The following is a 25,254-nucleotide window of genomic DNA, read 5'->3' as shown; positions in this document are numbered from 1 at the left end:
TAAACTCTGTGATTCTAGAAACACTTGAGAAGCTACTTCCTCTTCAGAATCTCCCTCCAAAGTCTTCTGCAATGGCTTACTAGTCCATTATTAGAAGTTTTCCCCTTTAGCCAAAGGCTTGTCACATGGAAATATCCCAAGGAGAATGGCATTAGATCATTAGGATTCATGATCAGTCATTCTTGCCCAGAAGCGTGAATCTGGTTGGCGTGTTTGAGGGATAGCAAGAGGCAGAAATAGAGGGAGCAGAGGGGAGGAGGGGGAAGAGAGTGGTAAGACATGAGGTCAGCAAGGTGGCTGGGGACAGATCAGGCAATATCTTAGGATCATGGCAAATCTTTTGGCAGTTTTACACTGAGTGAGATGGGGGTGAAACTGGAATTTTGTGAGCAGAGAGGGATATAATCTTCTTCATTTTTTTTTTTTTTTGTATAATCTAGCAACTGTGAGAATAGAACAATTTAGGGACAAAAGCAGGAGCAGGGAGACCACTGAGGAGGTGACTGCAGTAAAGTAGGCAAGAGATGTTTGTACTATAGACCAGTGTGGTAGTAAAGATATTATGAGAAAGGCTGAGATGCTAATAGGATTTGATGACACACTCATGTGAAATACAAGAATCAAAGAAGAGTCAAGAATGATTCCAAGGTTGTTAACATGATCAACTGGAAGAATGGATGCCAACTAAGAAATTAACCATGGGGAAGCCTGGGAACAATAGATTTTTGTGAGGCAGAGTAGGAGTTAATTTTGGACACGTTCATTTGAGTGCCCATTTGACATCAAAGAGGTAATATTGAAAAGATATACTGGGGATGAAAGCCTGATTAATGTGGGTTTAAGAGAGAATGAGAGCCAGGGGGGCCTTAGGGCATGGAGCTCTGCTCAAAGCATGGCCTTGGCTTCCAGCCTCCTACCTACCTGTGTGGTTTGGGCCCATGTAGTCACTGCTATGTATGCAGGTTTCTTCTTATTCTCTGGCCCCTGGAGATTTCCACACTTTTACCTTGAGCCATGATACATATATTGAAAATTGATTTAGCACTTCTAGTATTTGCAATTAAGAAGAGGATCTTCCTTAGTTCAGACTACCATGTTGCTGGAATCCTAAATTAAAAGCTATGTGTTTTGATACCTTCATTTTAAAAGGGAGCAATATACTACTGACAGCATATGAACATTTGAAATAGTGAAGGAAAGAATGGCAGGAATTTAAATGTGAAGTACTTTGAACAGTGAGGGAAAAAAGAAAGAACAGAAACTATATTCAGTGAGTATTGACAATTCTTCTGGGGAGTTTTGTTGTAAATGGGAACTGGAAAAATTTTCTTTTCTTTTTTTTAAACTTCATTTATTTATTCATGAGAGACACATACACACACACACACACACACACACAGAGAGAGAGAGAGAGAGGCAGAAACATAGGCAGAGGGTGAAGGAGGCTCCATGCAGGGAGCCTAATGTGGGACTCAATCCCGGGACTCCAAGATCACGCCCTGAGCCGAAGGCAGATGCTCAACTGTTGAGCCACCTAGGCATCCCAAAATGTTCTTTTCTTTCTTCTCTGTTCCTTTGGATGGATGCTGAACATTATGTTTGTAGCTACTAAAATGATCCACTAGAAAGAGAAAACTTGATGAAGCTGAATATGGAATAAAAATCCTAGATAAGAAAAGAGATTTGGGCATAAATACAGATATCTTACAATTTCAATTTTCCCATATAAAAATGGTTATTTTCTTTGATCGCTTTTCCTTTTCATCCCTACTGGAAAGAAGGTCTTTAAGCTTTATCTAAGTGATGTTATAAAAGGCCATCAATAGGGGTGTCTGGGTGGCTCAGTCAGTTAAGTGTCTGCCTTCGGCTCAGGTCATAATCCCAGGGTCCTCAGGTCATGATCTCAGGGTCCTGGGAGGGAGCCCCATGTCTGTAGGTTCCCTGCTCAGTGAGGAGCCTGCTTCTCCCTCTCCCTCTGCAGCTCCTCCTGCTTGTGCGCGCGCTCTCTCTCTCTCTCTTAAATAAATAAATAAATAAATAAATAAATAAATAAATAAATAAATAAATAAAATCTTAGGGAAAAAAAGGCCATCAATATTAGGAAAGGAAAGGTAAAAAAGTCTGTGTGTATGATTTTTTTTGAGAAACTAAAAGAGGTAGGTCTGCTACTATGAGGAACCAAATTCTACCAACAGTAAATCTCTCTCTTACTTCCCAGGGTGGAGATGAGGGTAAAGATTTCCATCATTTTGGTCCTCAGTTAGCTGTTGGTAGAGAGTGAGACCTGGATCTGGCAGACAAGTTAGAAAACTTAGGAGAAAGCACAAAGATGAAGATCACAGGAAGTGAGTAGGAGAAGAAACTCCCAGGTGCTTACCTGAGACTGACTATATGAATTGAGAATTAGGTAACTCTATGGGCAAAATGAATATGTGCCTTATAGTCTCCTTGGACTCTGTATTTGTGATGGATTTTATAATTTTTTTTTCTGATAATGGGCTGTACCTGCACATTCATTTTAGTGATTTGGTCCATAACAAAGGAGTTACAAAGGTATGAGGATTCACTTCTGTTTTCTTTTCTGGCAAGTGTAAGAATGTTAGATTTGTAGTTGGCCCTAGTTTGAATCATTAGAAAAAGAAGGAACTGGTGCTGGGAATTCTAAAGAGGAGGTAAAGTGGATTATGCAAACGAGTAGTGGTTTCTGCAAGGAAATCATTAAGAGAAAAAAAGAGAAAGTAAATCTAGGACCTAGACCTAGTAATGCCTGTGATATGTGAAATAGGGACCAATAGAAGAAAGTGAAGTTCTTCAAGTCACAGATTGAGAAAGACACTGGGCATTTAGATGGGGGACCAGAAAAGGAAAATATTCCTCTTAACATATGTGTTACCTGTACAAAACAACATACATCTATATGTTTTTCATTGAAGTTGGGGGTAGGAAGTGCCTGACATAATCCTGGTACGTGAGAAACAAAAACATTTTTTTTAATACCCAGGATCAGTAACCTGAGATACATCAAATGTAATTTTCACTGTACTTATAAAGTGTGTTGCTGTCTCCTTTTATACCAGTGAATATGAAAGTATTTATGAAGTTTCATGGTTCACTCTTGGGTTTGGACTTCCTTGTCCTACTCTCACCATTCAGTCATAAATTCATCACTTGCAAATTGCTTTGAAATAAGAGATTTTAGGAACCTAATCTTTAAATTTGCAGAGAAATTTATGTATTTGACACTTTGATAAAGTTAAAAATCAGCTGAAATGCAAGGTCTTAGTAAAAGTTTACACACTAGGGATAAAATAGCAATTGGCCAGGTAAATGGCCTTAGATAAGTCATTTTAATTCTCTGGACCTCAGTTTTCTCATGCGTGAAAGGAGGGTAATATTAGATGAGGTCTAAGTGTCTTCCTACTCTTTACATTTTGTTCTTGACATCCTTAGATGCTTTTCTCAGGGCAGCAGCTATCTTACATTAGAAGGTGAAGGACCCATTTTTAATTGAGAGGGCCCAGAGAATTTTGAAGTATTGACTCTCAGGTTTTGGTCTGCTTACATTACAATCCCTGGATGTCCTTTAGTAAGGTGGAAATTCTGTGGTTTTTTGCTCAGGAACTGTGAGGGATGGTGGGAATCCACATCATTGTCTTGAGAATGCACTGGAAAAAGCTGCATGGCTGCTGCCTTAAAACTCGGTAGTTGACTTTGACAGTGAGTTGTAGTTATAGATCGCCTGAATGCAATTCTGACCAATCAGTTCTTGTTTGGGAAAGTCAGAAGTCCTTATTTATGTCTTTTTTTCCCCCTTTTATTTTGCTTTGTTTTTTGGAAAAGGGGAAGAACTGTTTTTCATCTACTCTTTTTTTTTTTTTTTTGTAGTTGTAGTTTAAAGTATAACTGAGATTTTATTAGTCAGAAAATTGTTGGGAGGCTCTTTACTACTATGGGGGGCTAGCACAACTAGAATAGAAAATGTTGGTGACTTTGGGATCTTGAATCAGAATATTGAGTCTTAAGTATGAAAAAACTAATTGGAGAGTCTATGACTGAAGTTATGGGAAGCTAATTTTATTTAATAAATGGTTAAATACAATACAAATATGGCAGCCCAGGAATAATGAAACTATTTTAGAAGAAAATAACATTTTATATGTCATAATAATTGTCTACGGGGTGTGAACTAGTTCTTTGGGCTATTTTAGAAATTGTGTCATGTCATTGTGCCTTAAATAATACACCACTACCAATATCTCTGAATGCATTCAATATATATGACATCAAATCATATGAAATCATATCATTTAATTTTTTCAAATATATGTGGTTTTTCAAATATACATATGACAGAGATAGTGCAGCTATTACAATAGCTTTTTCCTTAGATTGCCTATACCATTTTATCAGATAAATTATAGATAGCAAGTTATAAGAATATCAGCAAATAATGTAATTTTCTTTATACAGTGTCTTATCTCAGCTACTAAAATATTTTCATTTTGTAGGAAAGAACCTATTGATATGATATAATCCTTACTTGTAGTGAACTTTAGTGAATAAACAGATAATTGGATACCTTCTGTACATCTTAAGAACACACTCTTTCGCCATTGCTGTATTTTGCACTATTGATGTGATGAAGCTATGCTGTCATACAGTAGTGTATTAACTTAAAAAAATTACCTTCATTTTGAGAATTTTTCAAGCTTTCTTTTCTAGGTGTATGAGAAAGCCTAAAGAACTAAAGCTATTGATTTTAGAAAGTTAACCTCTGCATGAATAAATAAACCTTAGGAAAATAAATGATCAAAAATTGATGAAATTTAATTTCTTTTTGATATTCCAAATAATTGGACTCAAATAAAAATTCAATTTTATTATTAGATTCACTAACACCTACTTTTTAAATATAAAAAAGAACCCCCTCCCCCAAAAAGAAAACCCTTATAGACTTTTTGCATATAAGGCATTATGTTAACTTGGAGGAACATTAATAATCTGACGTACAACATTATAGCAATAATCTCCCTTTTAGAGACTTCCTTAAACTGTTTAACAATAGCACTATAAAGGAATGTCTGGTGTTAGGAAACACTTGAAGTCATATTGTAAAATTTATCTATATTCCAGCAACAAAAGACTCCCTAGACCAGTTTCACTGTATTGAATATAAACATCAAACTTCACAAAGTGACCTCTAGCTGTACCTCAAGATAGTTGGCATTTACTTCCCCTTTATCATGTATGATATTAGCAAGCATAACACAACTATTGTTGACTGAAAATAAACTCCTGTATCCTTAGGGAAAATAGAAATTATGTTGTGCTTTGAATAGACTTTAAAAGCTATATTTTGGGCTTCAAAAATTTTAAGATTTTTTTCAAAAAAAAAAAAAGAAAAACAGTCAGGTTTCTAATATTCTAAAGACAAAAAGATTTCCACATCACATATGGTCTTTACAACATACTATCAATGGAGAAAAGCGAATTTGCGTAAGAAAGACTTAAGGGATAACTTAAGGAACATGCTATTTCTTTTTTTTTTTTTTTAAGGAACATGTTATTTCTATGTACTTTTGTACATTTTATTTTAGTCAAATTCCTCAAATAAATTGTCTTTAAGTTCTTCTTAAAGCCAATTTCAAAAATATTACTCATGAAATGACAGCATTCCCGTTGTTATAAAATTAAAAATAAGTGGGGACACTGACACACAGAATACTTTCAGAGCCCAGAAAAATGCTCAAAGATAAAACATCAGTTATGGTGATTGTTGATTTTTTCTAAAAACTCAAAAACTAAAAATCTATATAGGTTTGAATTTGACAACATCAACTCTGGGGCAATCATAACTATGGGAAACTCAAACACTTTCTAGAAAAATTTACAAACTGAACACCTCAAAATACGTGGGATATATAGTTACATATAATTTGAATAATAATCGCATTTACAATGAAAACTATAACAAAAGATAGTGAAAGCGAGGCTCTAAACTGCAAAAGGCTAAGACAAATTGCTTAGTTAATCCATTCTTAAAATTTAAAGAATAAAGTCTTTTTTGAGTCCCTATCTGTTGACTATAGACAAAGCAAGAAAGGAACTTGATTTTTAAAACTGATCAATAAGAAGAATGAGAAAGGGAACACCTGGTGAAAAAAAAAAAAGATGACATAAAAACAACGGGAATGTTAGAGAAAGACTCTTAAACTCTAAGAATGAAAAGACGAATAAAAGGAAAACAGTAAAGTCAAGAAAAAAGTAGTTAATAGGACTAGCCACTGGGCAAAGAGAAAGGCTAACGATATTTTGGAGAAATAATATTTTAACACATTTTCTCCCTATTGTGTATAAAATGTTTTTCGTAACTTTGAAAACTCACCTTTTCTCACATTTCATGATAGGTAATTTAAAATGAAGCAGTTTATCATAATTAAATCATTTTTATAAATTGTTATGAGTTTCACTAAAAACGGTCACAAATTCATGACCTATGTGAATATTTGCCAAAATAAAATGCATTAGAGACTATGAAATCTATATGTAAAGTTTGTAAAAAGAAGAAATTCATTAGGTTTTTTTTTTTTTAAGGATTTTATTTATTCATTCATGAGAGACACAGAGACACTGGCAGAGGAAGAAGCAGTCTCCATGCAGGGAGCCTGTTGCAGGACTCGATCCCAGGACCCCAGGATCACGCCCTGGGCTGAAGGCAGGGACTAAACCCCTGAGCCTCCCAGGGATCCCCCTCACTAGGTTTTTAGAAGGTCTTAATGAGTGCTGTTGACAATAATTGCTGTTCTAAGAAAACCACAATCATTTGTTTATCAAACCTCATTTCTCCTAAATGTTCTTGCTCTTTGCTGGAACAAAGTGTGTTATTGTTCAAAAGGTTCTGAGCTGTTCTTCAATTATCTGAGTGAATCTACAGTTTAGAGCAAATATTTACCTTATGCTCACGATTAAAAACAAAACAAAACAAACAACAAGCTGAAACACAATTCATGCAGTGCCTTACCTAAGAGAAGGAAAGCCCCCAACTGTGCTGCTGAAGGACTCCATGAAAGCATCCTGTCCCTGCATATAATGCCCTGTTCCTGGTGGCAACGTGGTTCATGGACCAGCAGCTGCTGGTTTATTTGCTAGGGAAATTAGCAGTGAGGTAACAGACCCTATCCTGTCTCTTGCTTCTGTGATTTGAATACAGAATGAATGTGTATACAAAGGACAGAGGGAGTGGGAACACCTGTTACATGCTCTGCAAGAATAGAGGCTTATGACTTTAGAACAGCTTCTTAGCGGTTATCAGACTATCAGTAATTGTCAGTATATGTCATGAATCATTCTTGGTTATTAATCACGTGAAGGAAAATATCCTTTTGGGTGACTTTACTGAAAAACTGTATGCTTTCATAATGAGAGCATATTGTGAAATTTCCTGGAAAAGGTAAATTGGTTTCCTATCATGCAAAATTGTGCCATTATTTTTAAATTAAAATTCTTTTTCTGTGAACATTGAAGTATTTCATGTATCTCCTAAGGTTATAAATCATCATGATGTCATTAAGTAACATGTAAAAGTTATACCAAAGCGTCAAAACAGAGCACCCGAGTATCTTTTAAAATGTATTTTTTATGTATTGTTTTCCATTATAAACATCTGGCATGGTTTTATTCAATCTATGGATTCATGCTATTTTTAAAAGCAAACCGCAGGTGTGTTTCCAAGTGACAGTGAATCATGGACCATGCATAATTATAATGAAAACAGATAATATCTGAAGCCACATTTTCACAGCTAAAGCATAGAGGAAGTAAACCAATGGCCCAGAGAAGCTCTTGTCTCTACTGAGGTGTCTGGGCTACAGCTTTTCAGCCTGACTTCTTCATTGCCATGGGAGCAGGAATTCTTAGCACTTTCACTTAATTTACTAAGTTATAAGTTAACTCCCATTTAATTTCATTTATTGCAAGAAGGCTCTAGTCTAAAGGTTCCACTACATAAAGTATATAGCAAACGTATGTAACATGAAGCATGTAACATAAAGCATGTAACCAAATTTGCATGAAATCAAGCAAAATCCTTTGCATAAATCATTTTTAACAGTAAAGGCTCACTAAAGGAGTTCAATGATAATAGGAAAAAACACTATTCCTCAAGTATAAAGGTAAAAAAAAAAGGAATGATAGTTATTTTATAATCTAAGTTTGCAAACAGTTTTTGCATTAAGGCTCCCAACTTTTCCAGAAGTGCTCCTATAGGTAAAGAGAGTGAGTGACTTGGAAAACCTGAGGCCTCTTCAGAGTTCATTTTATAATTTCTCCACGATTCAGAAAAACAGCAAGAGCTTCCTCCCAGGTGATTATATCACAAATTTCTCTGTGCTATCTCTAAATCTTGGACATACATCTACTGTAGCACTTATCTCATTAACCTCATTAATTTTGCTGCATGTTTATTTTACTCTGGGCAACTCAAATACAGAAACCATTCTAATTAATCATGGATGCTTAGCACCTTGCTGGTGCGTAACTAGTATTTTTGTTAAGTTGTTCCCCTCGAAACAAACCCCAAATGCTCCTTGGCCACTGTCTTCTGATTCTCAGTTGATGTTAAGAAATGCATATTGGTTTGCACAAAATACAATTCGGAAATACAGACGTTCTACAGATACCACATAGATTCTCCTCACATCTTTTTTTTTTTTTCTCACATCTTTTAAATCAATATTAATCTCTAATTGCCTTCTTTAAAATAAGCTCTTTCCAGGATTTTTTTCAAACGCAGTGCTGACTCATGATGAAGCTTTTTGGCTCGTAGGCAAATGAGAGAAATAAAGACAACGTAGTGAGTTTTTCTTAATGCTAGGTTTACTCAAAGGACTGATTTTTATTTTAAGATTTTTTTTTGGTTTTCTTTCGTGTTATATTTTAAAATGTCCTTTATTTTATGACATGGTTGATAACACACACTACATAAATAAATGCCAAAGTGAATCATAGTTGTGATCTTTTCATGTCACGGCAAACATTAAAAATGACAATACTTGTACCAAACGCCTTGGGAAAGTGCTACGTGGCATATCCCCGACAAAGCCCCCTCTAGTGGCAGGTGGTAGGCATAAAGTCTTACCTGCCAGAGCAATTTCTGGATTCAGAATGTTTGCACAGGAAGCCATAGAAGGTAACGCTAAAATAGAACTTCAACTGTTGTCAGTTTTTACATGATTGCTAAAAATGATTTAAATGTTTTACTATTATATGAGAAATTTCCCACCATCAATATCTCACATCTGACTTGTAGCCTACAGAGGGGTTCTGCTCTACTATACTGTTCAGGGGCCTGTTTATTAATGTTAGTTATATTTACATTTAAAGTGAAAAGTCTGATTAATTTAAGCAATCCATATCCATGGTGATTAAATTTCAAGCAATGAAAGGAGCTGCTGCTGTGTGTGTGTGGGGGGGCTAGTTTTCTTGGGGGTGGGCTTTTTTGTCACTTCAAAGTTTTTATTTATTTTGTTATTTATTATTTATTTATCTAGTTTGTTTAAATTGTAAGGTTGGTCTCATTTTGTAAGGCAAGCAGTCGCTACACAAATTTTATTTTATTTTAAGATTTTATTTATTTATTTGACAGAGGGAGAGAGAGAACACAAGCAGGGGGAGCGGCAGGCAGGGAGAGAGGAAGCAGGCTCTCTGCTCTGCAGAGTCAGATGTGGGGCTCCATCCCAGGACACAGGATTATGACCTGAGCCAAAGGCATATGCTTAACTAACTGAGCCACCCAGGCCCCCAGCTACATGCATTTTAAACACCTGCATTCATTATTTGTTGGTAGATATGAATATTTTGGAACGGTAAGAATTGCAAAGGTGGTAAAATGCCAGTGCCAAGGTCAATGTAGAATAGTGGAGACTAAGAATGGGGGAAAGAAAGCACTGTCTTATGTCGTAATTAGATAGGTCCTAGGAAAGGTTATAGTTTACAGGTTACCGGGAAGAGTTGGCCGCTAGAGGACCATCTCATGGTCCTATGCCTCTGCTGGTATTCACTCCTTCACAGTTACATCTACAGTGCTGCCTCTCAGAAGCCTGGATTTACTGATGTGGCTGCTAAATAGCTATGCAGCAGTCTTCCTTCCTGGGCTCCTCTCCAGGTCACCGATTTACCTTCATCCACTGTTTTCTGCTACTGCTTGCTTAGAAAGTGTAGTTACCTAATCCTGGAGAGGCCACAACTTTGTCCTGCTTTGATATTTATTTATAGGATGATGTGAAATGTATCTTCTTAATCAAACCAGCTTTTATTTAAGTTTCCAAAGGCTCTTCTTGTTTGGGCCATCAGGAATATGCCCTTATCCTACTTTACTGCTAATGCTGCTGCCTTGAATCAGAATAACTGAAACTCAGCCCTGATGTTCCAATCTGCAAAAATGGGGCTGGCACTCCTTTACCAAGGGCCTATCATGCATGCAGTAAGCTTTCCTCAAGACTTGTTGGCAGACCATCCAAACTTTCTGCTAGTTGCCCTGGCCTATCACTAACAACCTTCGCAAATGTAAAAGTCATAAATAAGCCTTACATGCATTTTTGAAAAATGGAAATGAAATAACATGCTTCCCTTTTAAAAAGTATTTTTTGGGGCTCTAGGATTTTGTTGTTGTTGCTGTTTGTTTGTTTTTTAGTTTAATTTAGGAAGTTAAAAATGCATCCTGTATATCTCCATTATTTTCTATAATGTCAGGATATAGTGGATTAGAAAATCAAGTTTTTTAGACAACAGCACTGATTTACATGTTTTCAATATTATAATTTGAACTTTTAGCAGACTGGATTATTTTTAGGTTATAATAAATAAGCTAAAACTTAGAATATTAGAGTAAAACAAAGTTTTAATGCTTTCTTGAATTTTCAGTGTCAAATAGACACATAAAATATTAATTTTCCCAATTAGGCTGATAGAAAAAGACAAAATATACATGGAATAAAAAAGATTTTTGTTTTGTCACTTGTCATTTCATGTATTGTATGAGGGGGAAATTTTGGGTTTGGATCTGGGTTGCAGTTCTGATTCAAGCTCTGATTTTAAGATGTGTGACCTTGAAATCATACATGTATCAATTTTCTTATTTCTTAAGAATGGATTTGAAATGCTAGAGCTGGTTGCCTGTGAGAATCACTGAAGATCTGAAACAAAGAACCTAAAAGAAAACAATAACAAGGGCATTCTCTTCAGGTGCATTTGAATGGTCAGGTTTGAGAATTATATGCTTTTCAACTAAATTATAAACTCCTTGAGGACCAAAACTCTATGTTAACTAACTAAAATGCTTAGGATATAGTGTTGCCTAGTGCCTAACAATCAAAAACTGAATTGGGTTTCATTTTACATGCTAATATAGTCAGCAGTTTCTGTTTCTTTTGATGCTTTCAGGGACTTATTATTTTAAAGATTGATTTTATTTATTTATTTATTTATTTATTTATTTATTTATTTATTTATTTATTTATGAGAGAGCGGCAGAGAGGGAGAGAGAGAGGGAGGAGGAAAGAATCTCAAGCACACTCCGCACTGATTGAGAAGCCTGACACAGGGCTTGACCCCATGACCCTGCCATCATGACCGGAGCCATAACCAAGAGTCCCCATGCTTAACTGAGCCACCCAGGCGGCCCTTCAGGGACTTCTAAATATTGAATATTTTCACTTAATAAGAACTGCCTGGCAATAAAGACTAGTGTAGGTAAGGAATGAACTAAACCAGGGTTGCCCAAAAGTGCCTGGAATTTTTATGGGCTTAGAAATAACAGAGAAGCATATAGGCAAACATAATTTCAAAAGCAATTGTTAAGCCCAATGATAGAAGTATGTACAAAATGATTCTGTTGGAACAGTGAACTGGGCAGATTTGTGACTATAATTCTTCATAATTGTAAGGTGCTTAACAATTTATAAATTGCATTCACCTACATCACCTCATTTATCCTTACAAAAATCTTAGGTCAAATATTACAACCTCATTTGTAAAAAATGAGACAAAGACAAACGACAACTCAGAGGTCAAATGACAGAATTTCAGAATTGGAAATAACCTCTATATTGTGGCTTCCAAATTTCAGTCATTTGCAAACCACTTCTATTATTTTGCTATATCTTACTACCACTCATTATTGTTTACCTAATATTTTTGATTACTTTGGCACACTTTAACACTTTTTCAGTTGTCCTACGAAAATTTTTAAAATCATGGGCTTTCTAATAAACATTAATTAAATGTAAATTCAAAAAAATTATTGGTACTTCAGGACTCACTCTTCAAAACCATACATGAAACTCTTACTTAAAACAACATCTGAATAATCAGTCCTTCAGTTTCTGTTTGCATGTCTGCAGTAATGTTAGGCAAGTTAGTTTCTCCATTACTTAGTTTCCTCATCTTTAAAATGAAGGTTAAGTGCAGAGAGAGAGAAAATAAATTGGGGATAATTGTATAACCCTATAGAATGTTTATGTGGATAAATAGGGTAATATATGTAAAGCTATTAGCAGACTTCTTTTTGGCAGAAGGAGAAGCAGGCTCCATGCAGGGAGCCCGACGTGGGACTCGATTCCGGGTCTCCAGGATCAGGCCCTGGGCTGAAGGTGGTGCTAAACCGCTGAGCCACCCAGGCTGCCCCAGAGTTCTTGACATGTGGTAAGCTCATAAATGCTACCTGTTGTTAGCTCTGGATTGCTTTCCGTCCCCTAGTAGTCTCATAATCGGAAAATTCTTCCTCTGGACGCCCGGGTGGCTCAGCGGTTTAGCGCCGCTTTCAGCTCAGGGCCTGATCCTGGAGACCCGGGATCGAGTCCCACATCAGGCTCTCTGCATGGAGCCTGCTTCTCCCTCTGCCTGTGTCTCTGCCTCTCTCTCTCTCTCTGTGTTTCTCATGAATAGATTAAAAAAAAAATCTTAAAAAAAAAATAAAGTCCTTTCTTTTTTTTCTAGAGGTTTTATTTTTTTAAATAATCTCTACACCCAACATGAAACTGAAACTCACAACCCTGAGATCCAGAGTGACAGGCTCCACCAACTGAGCCAGCCAGGCACCTTTGGGAAGTTCTTTCTTTCCTTTTTTTTTTTTTTTTGGGGGGGGGGGAGGGCGAGTTCTTTCTTAAATTAAACTCTGAACATCTCTCCTATCACTTTCCTCACTTTAAACGGCTAAAAGTGGAAATGAGAACTTCAAAGTGGCATGTAGACGACGACTATCATTATTGTTAGGCAGGTAGTGAAACGATAGGTGGGGGCTAAATCCTTGGGCTTTAGAGGTTTTTTTTTTTTTTTTTTTTTTTTTGCAGAGATCCCGAGGCTGAGGAAGAACAGCCCTAACCCTGGACAAGACTGTCTATTAGACCACGCCTTTCGTCAGGCCGAAGTCCAGAGCCAGACGGAGAGTCCCAGCTTCGCAGGTCCCTTCTGGGACAGACAGTGCCTTTCCTAGAGTTCTCGCGTCCTCCCCCCCCACCCCCCCAGACTAGGTTGGGTTTCCTCCACTACACTCTTAGCGGGAAGTCACGTCAGTCCGCTTTACATACTGTCTTTTCAACGCTTGTTTCCGTCGCTTAGTGCCTGGCCACCTATGAGCTAGGGTTTCGCCTCACCGAAACGGGGTGACCAAGAGCAAGTACCTCCGTAAAGACAGGCGGCCGCCGTGGTCAGAGCAACAAGATTTGCAAGCTAACTGAAGCGTCTCGGGAAATGTAGTACCTGAACTGTCCTCGTCGCCTCATTGCCGGTGTCCGTCGCACCCGGAAGACTACAGTTCCCAGCATGCTCAGCTCAGGAAAGGATGACCCGGGTTGGCAGCTCCACGTGACCACCCACTATGGCTTCCTTGTGTCCTGGCCAGCTGTCTGGTGGTTCGGCGTGATTTGTTAGTGCTTTGCTGTAGGGTACCACTTTCACGATTTCGACATGCAAAAAATCAAATCTCTTATGACCCGACAGGTAAGTCTCGGAGGCTGAAACAAAGGCCTCTTTCGTCTCTGCTGGTGGAGGAGCCTAGATAGTCTGTTTCTGGGCCGGGGCGGGTGGAGATCTAGGGTATGGCTGGTGGCAGGTGTCAGGGGCACTGGGAAGTCGGGGGCACCCTGGAAAACTCTCCTGAGCCACCGTGATTGGAGCCCTGCTCAGGCGGGCTGTCGCGTTCCTTTAGATAAGGTCAATGAATGAGTTTCAATGAGGGCTATCTTTGTCTCCCTTCCTTTCCTTTTGGCATCTTTCCGGTGACAGCCCCAGACCCTGCAAGCCTCCCTTTATCTAAGCTGTGTGTCGTCTGTGAGCAGATGGCCTGGGTAGGGAGGTGAGGTCTGTGTAATAGAGATGACCTGGAAAGAGTGGAAAAAACGGATGAGTTGAAGACAGAATTGCTAGCTTCATGACTTTGGGCAAGTTCCCAAACCTTGTAGCATAAATTTCCAGATGTGAGCATGAGAAATAATTATTTTTGTTAACCTTATCTTACAGTTCTGACAGTCACAAGTAAGTTAATGTATGTGAAATGATACTTTAAAAAATCTTTGTTATGGCAAAATAGTGGCCTTTTATTTTTTATTTTTTATTGTCACAATGATAATTCATGAATAAAAGCTTTGGCTGTTTTTGTTTAATTATTCATATATGTTAGGGACTTCAAATAATGTCTCAGTTTCCTTCAAGGAAGAAAAGGCAGAATTTCCTTTTACATTCTTATTGGTTATGAGTTGGTTTTAGAAGTCAATTATTTATTCAACCCTAATATTTCACCAGAATTGGCCATTCTTTATTATCTTTATATGAGAGAAGTAGAATGTAAAGTTTTGAATCAGAGAATTTTGAGAACTCTGGAGAATATGGAGAGTAGTCATTTAGTGAAAAGCTCATTTGCGAGTTTTGTTGTTGTTGATTAGAAGGAGATTACAAATTCCAAATTAAACTCTTATTTGAAAGGTAATCTGAATAGGTTACAAATGGTAGATATCTTGTGAAGAATACATGAGTCCTACATGATTGTTTTACACCTTTTAAATGATATTGTTAATGTCATGAAAATAAAATTTTACAGATCTATGAATAATAAAGTATTTCAGTAAGTGGCGATCCCTCACATTTGTTGAGTACTGGTGTTATGTACGGTTCATACCACTTATTACTTGAGAATATTTGGGTCCTGCTTCATTTTGCAGTAGCTATGTGACCTTGAGGAAGTCACCAGACTTTTTAGAGCTTTTGTTTTCACATCTTTAAAATAGGAATAACAACATGTATCTCATGGGTTCAGCCTGGTGGTGATGTTCATATAATATGATGAAGATTAAGAGAAATAGGAGTTAACATATCTTCTGGGTCTTATCAAGGAAGTGCTTGATCACAGAGGTCATCTCAGCAGCTGTGCGGATGCTGGAAAGCAGGAAAGCTGGAAACAGGCTGTTGCAGTAACAACAATAGATGATTTCAGACTGACTTTTGGTATCTGTTTGATTTGGAGGGGCATCTTTTTGATTTTTAAAACAATATACACTTTTGAACATTTTACCACTACTACCCCCTAACCTGACTTTAGAATGCTGAATTTGGACTTTTGTACAACAGTAAAGTTTGGTCTTCTCTCATGTTGCACACTATGCATTTCTGTGTAATCATCACTGTACAGCAACTTTGGTGTTTTGTTGTTTTTAACCTTATTTTGTGATAATGAACAGTAAGAAAAAATACACAAGTCCAGATACCAGTGATAATACGTTTTTATCTTCTAAATGTAGTGGAATTGTTGTGAAAATGGTGACTCTTCAGCCTCAATCCGTTGCTTATTGGACTTGAGCGGGTCAAATCATTGCTTAATTGGTATAGAAAAAAAACTAAAGAACACATACAAAAAGCTGGAACTATACTGTGTAAAATGTGAGGTAAAATTAGGAGTTTTATACAGATTTTTGAAAAGATTTTATTTATTTATTTAGAGAGAGAGCATGCGAGAGCAAGAGCGCAGGCAGGGGGCAAAACAGAAGAAGAGGGAAAGAATCTCAAGTAGACTCCATGCTGAGTGCAGAGCCTGACATCGGGCTTGTTCTCAGGATTCCAAGATCATGACCTGAGCTGAAACAAAGAGTTGGGCACTTAACTGACTGAGCCACCCAGACGGCCCTACACAGATTTTATTTTATTTTATTGTTTTCCTACACAGATTTTAAGAGTCACCCTTATTATTTATGACTTGACTTCCACATATTTAATCATAACTAATACACATTTCATGAATCTTTGAGATATGAAAGTAGGGTGCTGCCTGGAGTTACACTGGAGATTTTTAATTAGTACTGTTTATCATTGGGTTAAATATAGTAGTATTACAAATAAATATACACAAAGATGTTTCTTTTTTGTGAGGCTAAAGAATATATTGATAGTATCATTAAAGTGAAGAGATATGAAGGGTCTATGAAACTTAGGTATTTTGGCATTTCAGCTGTAAGGATCTTGGGTTTGGAAAAGAGTGAGAGGGTGGGTTTTGTTAGCACTCTTTATTTAGATGAGGTCTGTTGTTCAGCTTTCTCTATTATGCTGGCCTCTGTTCTTTCAATTCATTCAACAAATGTTTACGGATCACTATGTGACAGGCACCATTCTAAGTTTGGGGGTGCAGCAGTGAACAAAACAGACAAGTGCTCAGGCAGACGTAGTGATTAATGTTTGGGAGGAATAGAGGATAGGGAGGCCTGGGAGTTGGCAGTTTCGGATCACTTATAATTTTAGATAGTGTGGCCATGAAAGGCCTCATTGAGAAGGTGACGTTTGAGTTAAAAACCCAAAGGACATGAGGAAGTGAACCATGTGGTTATTTGTGAAGAAGCATTCTGGGTGAAAGGAAGAGCAAATGCAGAGGCCTTCAGGCAGGAGCATGGCTGAGCAACATCCAGAGGCCAGTGTGGCTGACATAAAGCGAGTGAAAACAGTAGGAGATGAGGTCTGGATGAGGTCAGAGAGCTAAGGGCAGGAAGCAAGATCACCTAGGACCTCATCTTGACCTCATCTCCTATTACTTTTTCTAAAAGCAAAGCCATGCTTCTATTTTGATTGAAATAGCAAGCAGAGGATTGATGTCATTTTACGTATATGGACTTCAGAAAGATCTTTCTGGCCTTTTAAAAGAATAGATTGAAGAGGGAAAAAGAGCAAAAACAGGGAGAACAATAAGGATGCTATTGCAGTAATCCAAATGAGAGACAGTATGGGCCTTAACAGAGTGTTAGTGGTAGAAGGGTTGAGAAGAGATTGATGGTGGGTACACTGTAGATATAGAGTTAACATGATTTCTTGACAAATCGGACTTGGGCTGTGAGAGAAGGAGAAGCATCAAGGTTGATTCCAGATGGCTTGGCCTCAGCAATTGGAATTGCCATTTAATGAAGTGGGTAAGATTGAGGAAGGAACAGATTCAGGGAATGCAGAAAGGTTTTAGACTTGCTCATTTGAAAGCCTCTTTTGAATATTTAAGTGACAAGATAAAGTAGGCACTTGGCTAAGAGTCTGAATTTCTGAGGACAAACGCAGGGATATAGATAAAAATTTGGGACTTATGAATGCATATACGGTGTAGAACTGGCTAAGATCACCAATGGAATGAGTGTAGTTATAAAACAGGAGTCCAAAGTTGGAGCTTTTGAGATTTCAATGTTGAAAGATGAGGGGAAGGAATGCCTGGGTTGCTCAGTGGTTAAGCGTCTGCCTTCAGGTCAGGTATGATCCCGTGGTCCTGGGATCAAGTCCCACATCGGGCTCTCTGCATGGAGCCTCCTTCTCCCTCTGCCTATGTCTCTGCCTCTCCCTCTCTCTGTCTCTCATGAACAAATAAATAAAATCTTAAAAAAAAGATAAGGGGAAGAGGCAGGTTAAGGTGGATCTAGTGAGGCAGATTGAGGAGCAGCCAGTGGGGTAAAACTGCAGCCATCTCAAAGACCACCTCACCTGTCCCATATCAGATCCTCAATAAATATTTGTTGGATACATGGTGGATAAAGAGAACAACTAAGTAGAGTGAAGTCCAGAAGCCAAGTAAAGAATTTAAAAGAGGAGGGAGTGATCATCTGTGCTAAATGCTGAAGATGAATGACAGAAGATGAGGATGAGCCTTTGGACTGAGCAGCATAGAGGTTATCAGGTACCTGACAACAGCACTTTTCATGAAGTGATGGGGAGGAAGGCCTGTTTAGAGTGGGTTTGAGAGGAATTGAGGACTAAGTATAACCGCTATGTTGAATTTTACTGAAAAGAGGAGGAAGAAATCACCTCACTTGATTTTTGATCTTTGGGACATTAAGTTGCTGGTCTCGTAAATGGAAATAGAAGATTGATGTAGATGTAACAGAAGTAGTCTGAAGTGTTAATCTGCTTTGGCCAAAGAAATAAAGTGCAGAGGCAAGTATTATGTATGCTGAATTTTGTATAAATTTAAATGGGGGAAATTTATCAAAACAAATACCAAATGCAAAAGAAAATCAAATAATGGTTAAAGATTACAGAGGCAGTTTCAATTTCATAAAAGCCAGGTACTGCTTTTGTTACAACTCTGACTTCCTGCTTTAGAAAAGTGAGGATAAAAATCATGACTTCATTTTTGTCAATAGAAATTTATAAAGTTGCTAATCAAAGGATTCAAGATGTATAATCCTAAAATACACGTGAGTGTCAGATGTGCTCTGAGACATTTATGTAATTCTTCATTTCTGTTTTGATAAAAGAAAAACATTTCTCTGTGAGATCATAGTAATATTCAGAATAATGGCTAACATGTAAGGAATGCTTGCCATGTTCCAGACACTGTTTTTGGCCTCTCACACACATTATCTCCTTTACTCCTTATTATTGGCCTCTGCATTATTGTTACATTGATTAGAACATAAAGACAGGTAAGTTAGAAAAGTTGTTCAAGACCGCAGAGCCCATTCCGTGTATCACTGAGCTCCTCTACTTCCTAACATATAATAGGGTTTCCAATGTTTACTACTTTTATTTTGTATGTCTGGTAGAGGGTTGCCATATATTAGGAGCATATCATTATTGTATGGGGTGACTAATTTGGAGGTAAGGCCTTTTCCTATATATTAGTATACATCACTTCTTTACAGCTCAGGTATTGATTTCTTTACTCATTAGCTCTGGGGAAAAAGAAAATTACATGTGATATATTCCTCCAAGAATTTCCTTAGATTAGTTAAACACATCTATATTTTTTAAAATGTTTGTTTAAAAAGGCATGGCAGGGGCTCTGGGGTGGCACAGTAGTTTAAGAGACTGACCTCTGGTTTCAGCTTGGGTTGTGATCTCAGGGTTATGAGATTGAGTCCTTTTTCTTTCTTTCCTTTCTTTCTCTCTTTCTTTTCCTTTCTTTTCTTTTCTTTTTTTTCTTTTCTTTTCTTTTCTTTTCTTTTCTTTTCTTTTCTTTTCTTTTTCTCTTCTCTTCTCTTCTCTTCTCTTCTCTTCTCTTCTCTTCTCTTCTCTTTTCTTTTCTTTTCTTTTCTTTCTTTTCTTTTCTTTTTTTTTTATGAGATTGAGCCCTGCCTCAGGCTCTGCACTCAATGCAGAGTCTGCTTCGATTCTTTCTCTTTCTCTCTGCTCTGGCCCGCCGTGCTTGCGCACTCACTCTCTCTCTCAAATAGATAAATCCTTTTTTAAAAAAAGGCATGGCAGTTATATTTAAAAAATGTATTTTGGAACGGTCATGATTTTTTTTTACAAGATTTTATTTATTTATTTGAGAGGGGGAGAAAGGGAGAGTGGGGGTGGGAGAGAGGGAAAGAGGGAGAGAGAAAGAGAGAGAGAGAGCAAGAGCAGCAGGAAAGAGAAACAGATTCCAATGTGGGGCTCAATCCAAGGATGTTGGGGTCATGACCTGGGCTGAAGGCATATGCTTAACTGACTGAGCTGCCCAAGTGCCCCGGGATGGTCATGATTTTGAATCAAATTTTGAAGTTTGGCACTTGTGTGTGTGTGTGTGTGTGTGTGTGTGTGTGTGACAGAGAGAGAGAGAGAGAGAGAGAGAGAGGGATAGAGAGAGAATATAAGAGAGAATGAAAATGAGAGAAAGCTGGGTGGGGTGTTCTGGGAGTAAGGGAATACTTGGGGGTGAGGCAAAGCACCTTGTCATAAAAAAACTGTAGTGATCACTGGTCATATTTTGTAATAGGGAAGATAAAATACAGGGCTCTGTAATTTAAAATTAAGCACGTTCTGATGTAAGTCTCAGATAGTCAACCTAAGTATACCATATGTTTTGTTTACTGAGGACATCAGAGGGCCAATATAGGGCATCTAAAGGACAAAAACACTCTTCAGATTTATGTGCCAGCTAATTTTGCTTACAGACTAATATTACAGGGATTTTTAGGTATTTGCCTTGAATAGCCAGTATTTAAAAAAGAAGCTTTCAAAGAAAAGTGAGATTGCTAAGCTTCTTTCTGTCTTGATAACTTTCCCTGGTACAAGTGAGAGTTTCAGAATCCCTCACTTGATGTGAATATAGAAACAACCTAAAGAACAGTAGAAAGAAGCAAGACATGAGAGTTAAGTCTCAGTTATGCAGTATAAATTGGGTGCATTGGTGAGAGATAATCAGGTAGAATGAAGGTATTTATGTATTAATTAAGCGATTAGCATTATTCAAAAGTCTTTGATGAGCTCAGCTGGTTGGTGTATTGTATCAGGAAATCATAATACTTGGTCCTTCTTACCAGATGAATTTGGTAATAAGTAATAGATAAGTGCTTTTTAGAATGCTTTTTGTCATCCAATTTTCTTTTCTTTTGGTAGTTTTTAAACCATGGTTAAGTTAGACTTCAACCATTGTTGTGAAGTTGCCATATAATACTTTTATTTTAAATTTCCAAAAGTACATCTTTACTTAATTTAATAATAGTGCTATATGTAGTGAGTGTTGTTTTTACAGCGTATGTTCTATATATTTTAAAGCAGGAAAATTCTATTTTTAAAAAATAGATTTCTATTTTAATAATTATGTTCTATTATTTTACAGTTCTGCAGCATAATTAAAATTCTTTTGTATTTTATTATTTTATTATTTTTTTAAGGGTCTGAAAAGCCCTCCGGAGAGCCTTAGTGATCTTGGTGCCATTGAGAGTCTCCGGGTCCCTGGAAAGGTATTGATCTACATGTGTGAGCATGACTTTTCACTTCCTTAAAAAATAATATTGCCTTTGGGTAATAATTGATTCACAGAAGCTTTTCCTCCCCACAGGCAGATAGTAGTTATGATAAAGCTAGGTAAATTTTTATAGGATAGTAGGCTTGGGGCTTGTTTTTGCTTTCATTACTCATTGAGATATAGTATGATTCATTATAGTGAAGCAGAAAATGCAAAATTGATAGTTTATTATTGTATCAAATTCTTAGCATGAAAACTGTTATATATATATATAAACATGTATGTGAAACTTATTGATTTATCTGCTGTAATTTGGAGAAATAAAATAAAAATAACTTTTTATGCTGTAACACTGAACCAAAAATCATCGTTAATTATGTTTTTGTTATGGTGGAGAGATTTTTGAGAGGGTAACTAAAGCATAATTTATACTAAATTGTAGATATCTTAGATTTTAATCCCCTGATTCATGTAAACTTCTCAGTTTACAAATTTAATAAGTATTATATGAAAGCTAGCTGGCTTTCCCTCAGAAGAATTATTAACCATTTTAAAAAAATAAATAAATCCCTGCTGTTTCTCACTCCGGGGTGTTGCCACTTGGAGCGCCTTGTGAATAGCAGCTCCATCACAGATCAAAGCTTCTTCTTCTGAATGTCTGCTCTGGTGATTTTCAATTTGAGGATCATATTTGAAAGTATAACTTGTTTTCTGTGTCTGACATCTTAATACATAGGGTTTGTTTCTCTTGGTCAGCAATCATAAGGCCTTTCCTGACACTTCAGTGTCAGCTGCTTAGGAGAGGGATATCCTATTCCTATGAGGAGCCTTACCCCCTAATGTGAATTTTGTATTTATAGCTTAGCTTTTGTTTTGGGTCAGACTCAAACATATTCTATAAATATGATAAAATTCTAACCGGCCCATATGCATTAAATGACTCAGACAAAAACATCAGATGCATTTTGAACAGTTTTGTATGATATTATAAAAGATTGTTGCATCTGATGAAATTGGGAACTAAACCAAAACCATAAATCCTAATTGAAAAATAATTCTTTTTATTTCTTTGACTCAAGCAAACCATCATGCATTAGGAACATGCCTTGAATTAGGGTGAGTTAGATGGTTCAGAATCAGTGTAAAATTGATGAGAACCTCTTTAAAAAATACATTATTGCATAAGAATGTTCTATTGTTTTTAAACCTTGCAGGAACTTTGCTTGTCTTTAAACCATGCGCCTTGATGTTTTTCTAGTAGGGGTAGGTAGTGAATTTATAATGATCTCATTACCCACTCTTCTCACTGTCCCCCCACCCTAGCCCCATCTGGTGCCTGTGGTATGTAATTTGAGATGACTGGCTCTGGGTAGAGAGGCCAGGCTGGGATCACAAGGTCAGCAAATGTAAATGCTTTGGGTGATGATTAAGCTTGGGGCATTGGTCTGATTGACATACACTAAGAAGCTAAGTTAGTAAAACTGTAGAACAGTTCATAGAAAAAGTTATCAATGCAATCAATCAGCTTAAATGTAGCTTCACACTAAGAAAGCTCATAAACCCCTTGTTCTCACTGTGCATTCTCTTGAAACATCACAAGTGCTACAGGGTGAGCAGACTGCTGCCTTCTACTCTGGGCACTTTTGAGATTTTAAGAGTTGCTGGGTCCAGAGATTTGCATAGCTCCAGTCAGTACACAAAGTTTGACGTGGGTTAAGTCCCAGTCAGGATTGAAATGAAGAGTTAAAGAGACTCATTGTTCGGAAATTCCCTTACCCACAGAATAGCATGATATAACTTTAATGCTGAATGTATGTTTCATAATTTATTTTATTTTATTTTTCTTTAAAATTTTTATTTATTTATGATAGTCACACACACAGAGAGAGAGAGGCAGAGACATAGGCAGAGGGAGAAGCAGGCTCCATGCACCAGGAGCCCGACGTGGGATTCGATCCTGGGTCTCCAGGATCGCGCCCTGGGCCAAAGGCAGGCGCTAAACCGCTGCACCACCCAGGGAACCCGTTTCATAATTTAGATGTTACTTTATAGTTAGGTGATATGTTTTCTTAAAAAAAAAATTCTTAGATCACCAGAACTTCATCTTATCACTTGAAGTGTATACTCTTTGGCCAACATCTCTCCACTTACCCCACCCCGTAGCCTCTGGTAACCACCATTCTGGTCTCTGTTTCTATGAATTTGGCTTTTTAAGATTTAACATACAAGTGATGTCATACCGTATTTGTCTATCTCTGTCTGACTAATTTAACTTAGCATAATGCCCCTACTGATCCATCCATGTTATCACAAATAGCAGGATTTCCTTCTTTCTTATGGCTGAATAATATTCCATTGTATATATGTACTACATCTTCGTTATGTATTCAACTGTTGACTGACACTTAAAAGTTGTTTCCATATCTTGGATATTATAATGCTTCAGGAAACATGGAAGTACATGTATCTCTTTGAGATCCTGTTTTCTTGTCCTTTAGATATATACCCAGAAATGACATTGCTGTATTTTTAATTTTATTGAGGAACCTTCATTCTGATTTCCACAGTAGCTGCACCAATTTACATTCCCATCAACCATGTGCAAGGGTTCCCTTTTTCCACATCCTAGCTAGCACTCATATCTCTTTTCTTTTTAATAATAACCATTCTAGCAGATGTGAAATGATACCTCATTGTAGTGTGATTTGCATTTCCCTGATGATGAGCAATGGTGATATATATTTTTACATGGTTTGTTTTTTTATACAGTTGCCTTAAAATTAATGTCATGACTAGTTCTTGATCACTTGAACTTCTATGACTTCAGAAAATGACCTTTATAATGAGTTTTTCACATTATGGAAAGTATTTCAACAAAATCTAGAACATTAATTTGAAATGATTATTTTTATTTTTAAAAAATATTTATTTATTTATTTGAGAGAGAGCATGAGTAGGGGGAGAGGGAGAGGGAGAGGGAGAAGCAGACTTCCTGCTGAGCAGGGACCCAGATATAGTCTTGATCCCAGGGTCCTGAGATCATGACCTCAGTTGAAGGCAAATGCTTAACCAACTAAGCCACCCAGATGGCCCTTATTTTTATTTTTTAAAAGATTATTTGAGAGAGAATGCTCATGCATACATGAGCAGGGAGTGGAGGGGAGGGAGAGAGAATCTCCAGCAGACTCCCCACTGAGCACAGAGCTGAAGCATGGTGTGGGGGCAGTGCTGGGTCTCACCACCCTGAGATCATGACCTGAGCTGAAATCAAGAGTCAGGTGCTAAACTGAGCCACCTAGGTGCCCTGAAGTGATTATTTTAAAATCGTCTTTTCCTTTAATAAAAAAGTAATATATACTGTGAACAGAAAACATGGTAAACAGAAAAAAAAATATCTTTAAAAAATCACCAACATAGTCAAAGTTAACATTGCCTTTTGGTCTTTTCCTTATGCATATTTAAAAATTTATTAAACATCTGTTTTCTGTTAGACATTCTGTAGGGACTGAATATAGCAGTGGAAAAACAAAACTCCTCTGTTGCCTGGGAGCTTAGTTCAAGTGGAGGGAAGATAGGCAGTAAGCAAGGTGATTGTGAAGTATGACAAATACTTTGAAGGAAATAAGGTGATGAGATAAACCCTGAAGCTGGAGGCCCTTTCACATGGACTACTCAGTGTAGGTTCTTCTCTTCTCCATTTTTTCTTTTTCAAAAATGGCAATATATTCTACAAATTATTCTGAAGCTTGGGTTTTAAACTTAGTAAAATCTAGTACAGAAAAGAATGCTTATGGTATAATACTAGGTTTGAAAAGCAAGCTGCCCAATAATTTGGCTTGGATAGGTATTTTTTGAACTTGATTTATACCTGTCATATTGTCTGTTATCAAAAAGACAAGGAATAACAAGTCGGTGAGGATGTGGAATAGCCCATGTGTGCTATTGGTGGAATATAAGTTGGTATAGCCACTTGGAAAACAGCATGGAGGTGCCTCAAAAAATTAAAAATAGATAATATGTACAGTTTAACAGAAAAAAAATAGTATTACTGTATGTTCCAGCAATTCTAC

General features: G+C 37.1%; 2 protein-coding genes across 12 annotated transcripts in view; one reads left to right on the top strand and one right to left on the bottom strand.

Moving 5' to 3' along the window:
• The window catches only part of HEPACAM2 (HEPACAM family member 2), a 46,313-nt gene extending 32,535 nt beyond the window's left edge, over window positions 1-13,778 (bottom strand). For 3 of the 6 annotated variants that reach the window (XR_012011047.1, XM_072784175.1, XM_072784176.1), the window contains exon 1: window positions 7,022-7,281. Coding sequence is in view for 4 of the 6 variants with exons in the window: in XM_072784175.1 (XP_072640276.1) it covers window positions 7,022-7,073 (52 nt within the window). In the remaining 2 variants the exon portion in view is untranslated. Of the gene's footprint in view, window positions 1-7,021; window positions 7,282-13,755 lie in introns of those variants that run through there. The other 3 variants (XM_072784179.1, XM_072784178.1, XM_072784177.1) reach the window with 3 other exon arrangements.
• A 56-nt stretch (window positions 13,779-13,834) lies between these two features.
• The window catches only part of VPS50 (VPS50 subunit of EARP/GARPII complex), a 133,150-nt gene continuing 121,730 nt past the window's right edge, over window positions 13,835-25,254 (top strand). For 3 of the 6 annotated variants that reach the window (XM_072784173.1, XM_072784170.1, XM_072784169.1), the window contains exons 1-2: window positions 13,835-13,995; window positions 21,111-21,179. In XM_072784173.1, coding sequence (XP_072640274.1) covers window positions 13,963-13,995; window positions 21,111-21,179 — 102 coding nt within the window. In that variant the 5' untranslated portion in view covers window positions 13,835-13,962. Of the gene's footprint in view, window positions 13,996-21,110; window positions 21,196-25,254 lie in introns of all 6 variants that reach the window. The other 3 variants (XM_072784171.1, XM_072784174.1, XM_072784172.1) reach the window with 3 other exon arrangements.

This window comes from Canis lupus, chromosome 18 (genome assembly GCF_048164855.1).
Source record: "Canis lupus baileyi chromosome 18, mCanLup2.hap1, whole genome shotgun sequence".
Lineage (NCBI taxonomy): Eukaryota > Metazoa > Chordata > Mammalia > Carnivora > Canidae > Canis > Canis lupus.
Note: the sequence above shows the minus strand (reverse complement) of the source record. Positions and strands in the feature narration are given on the sequence as shown.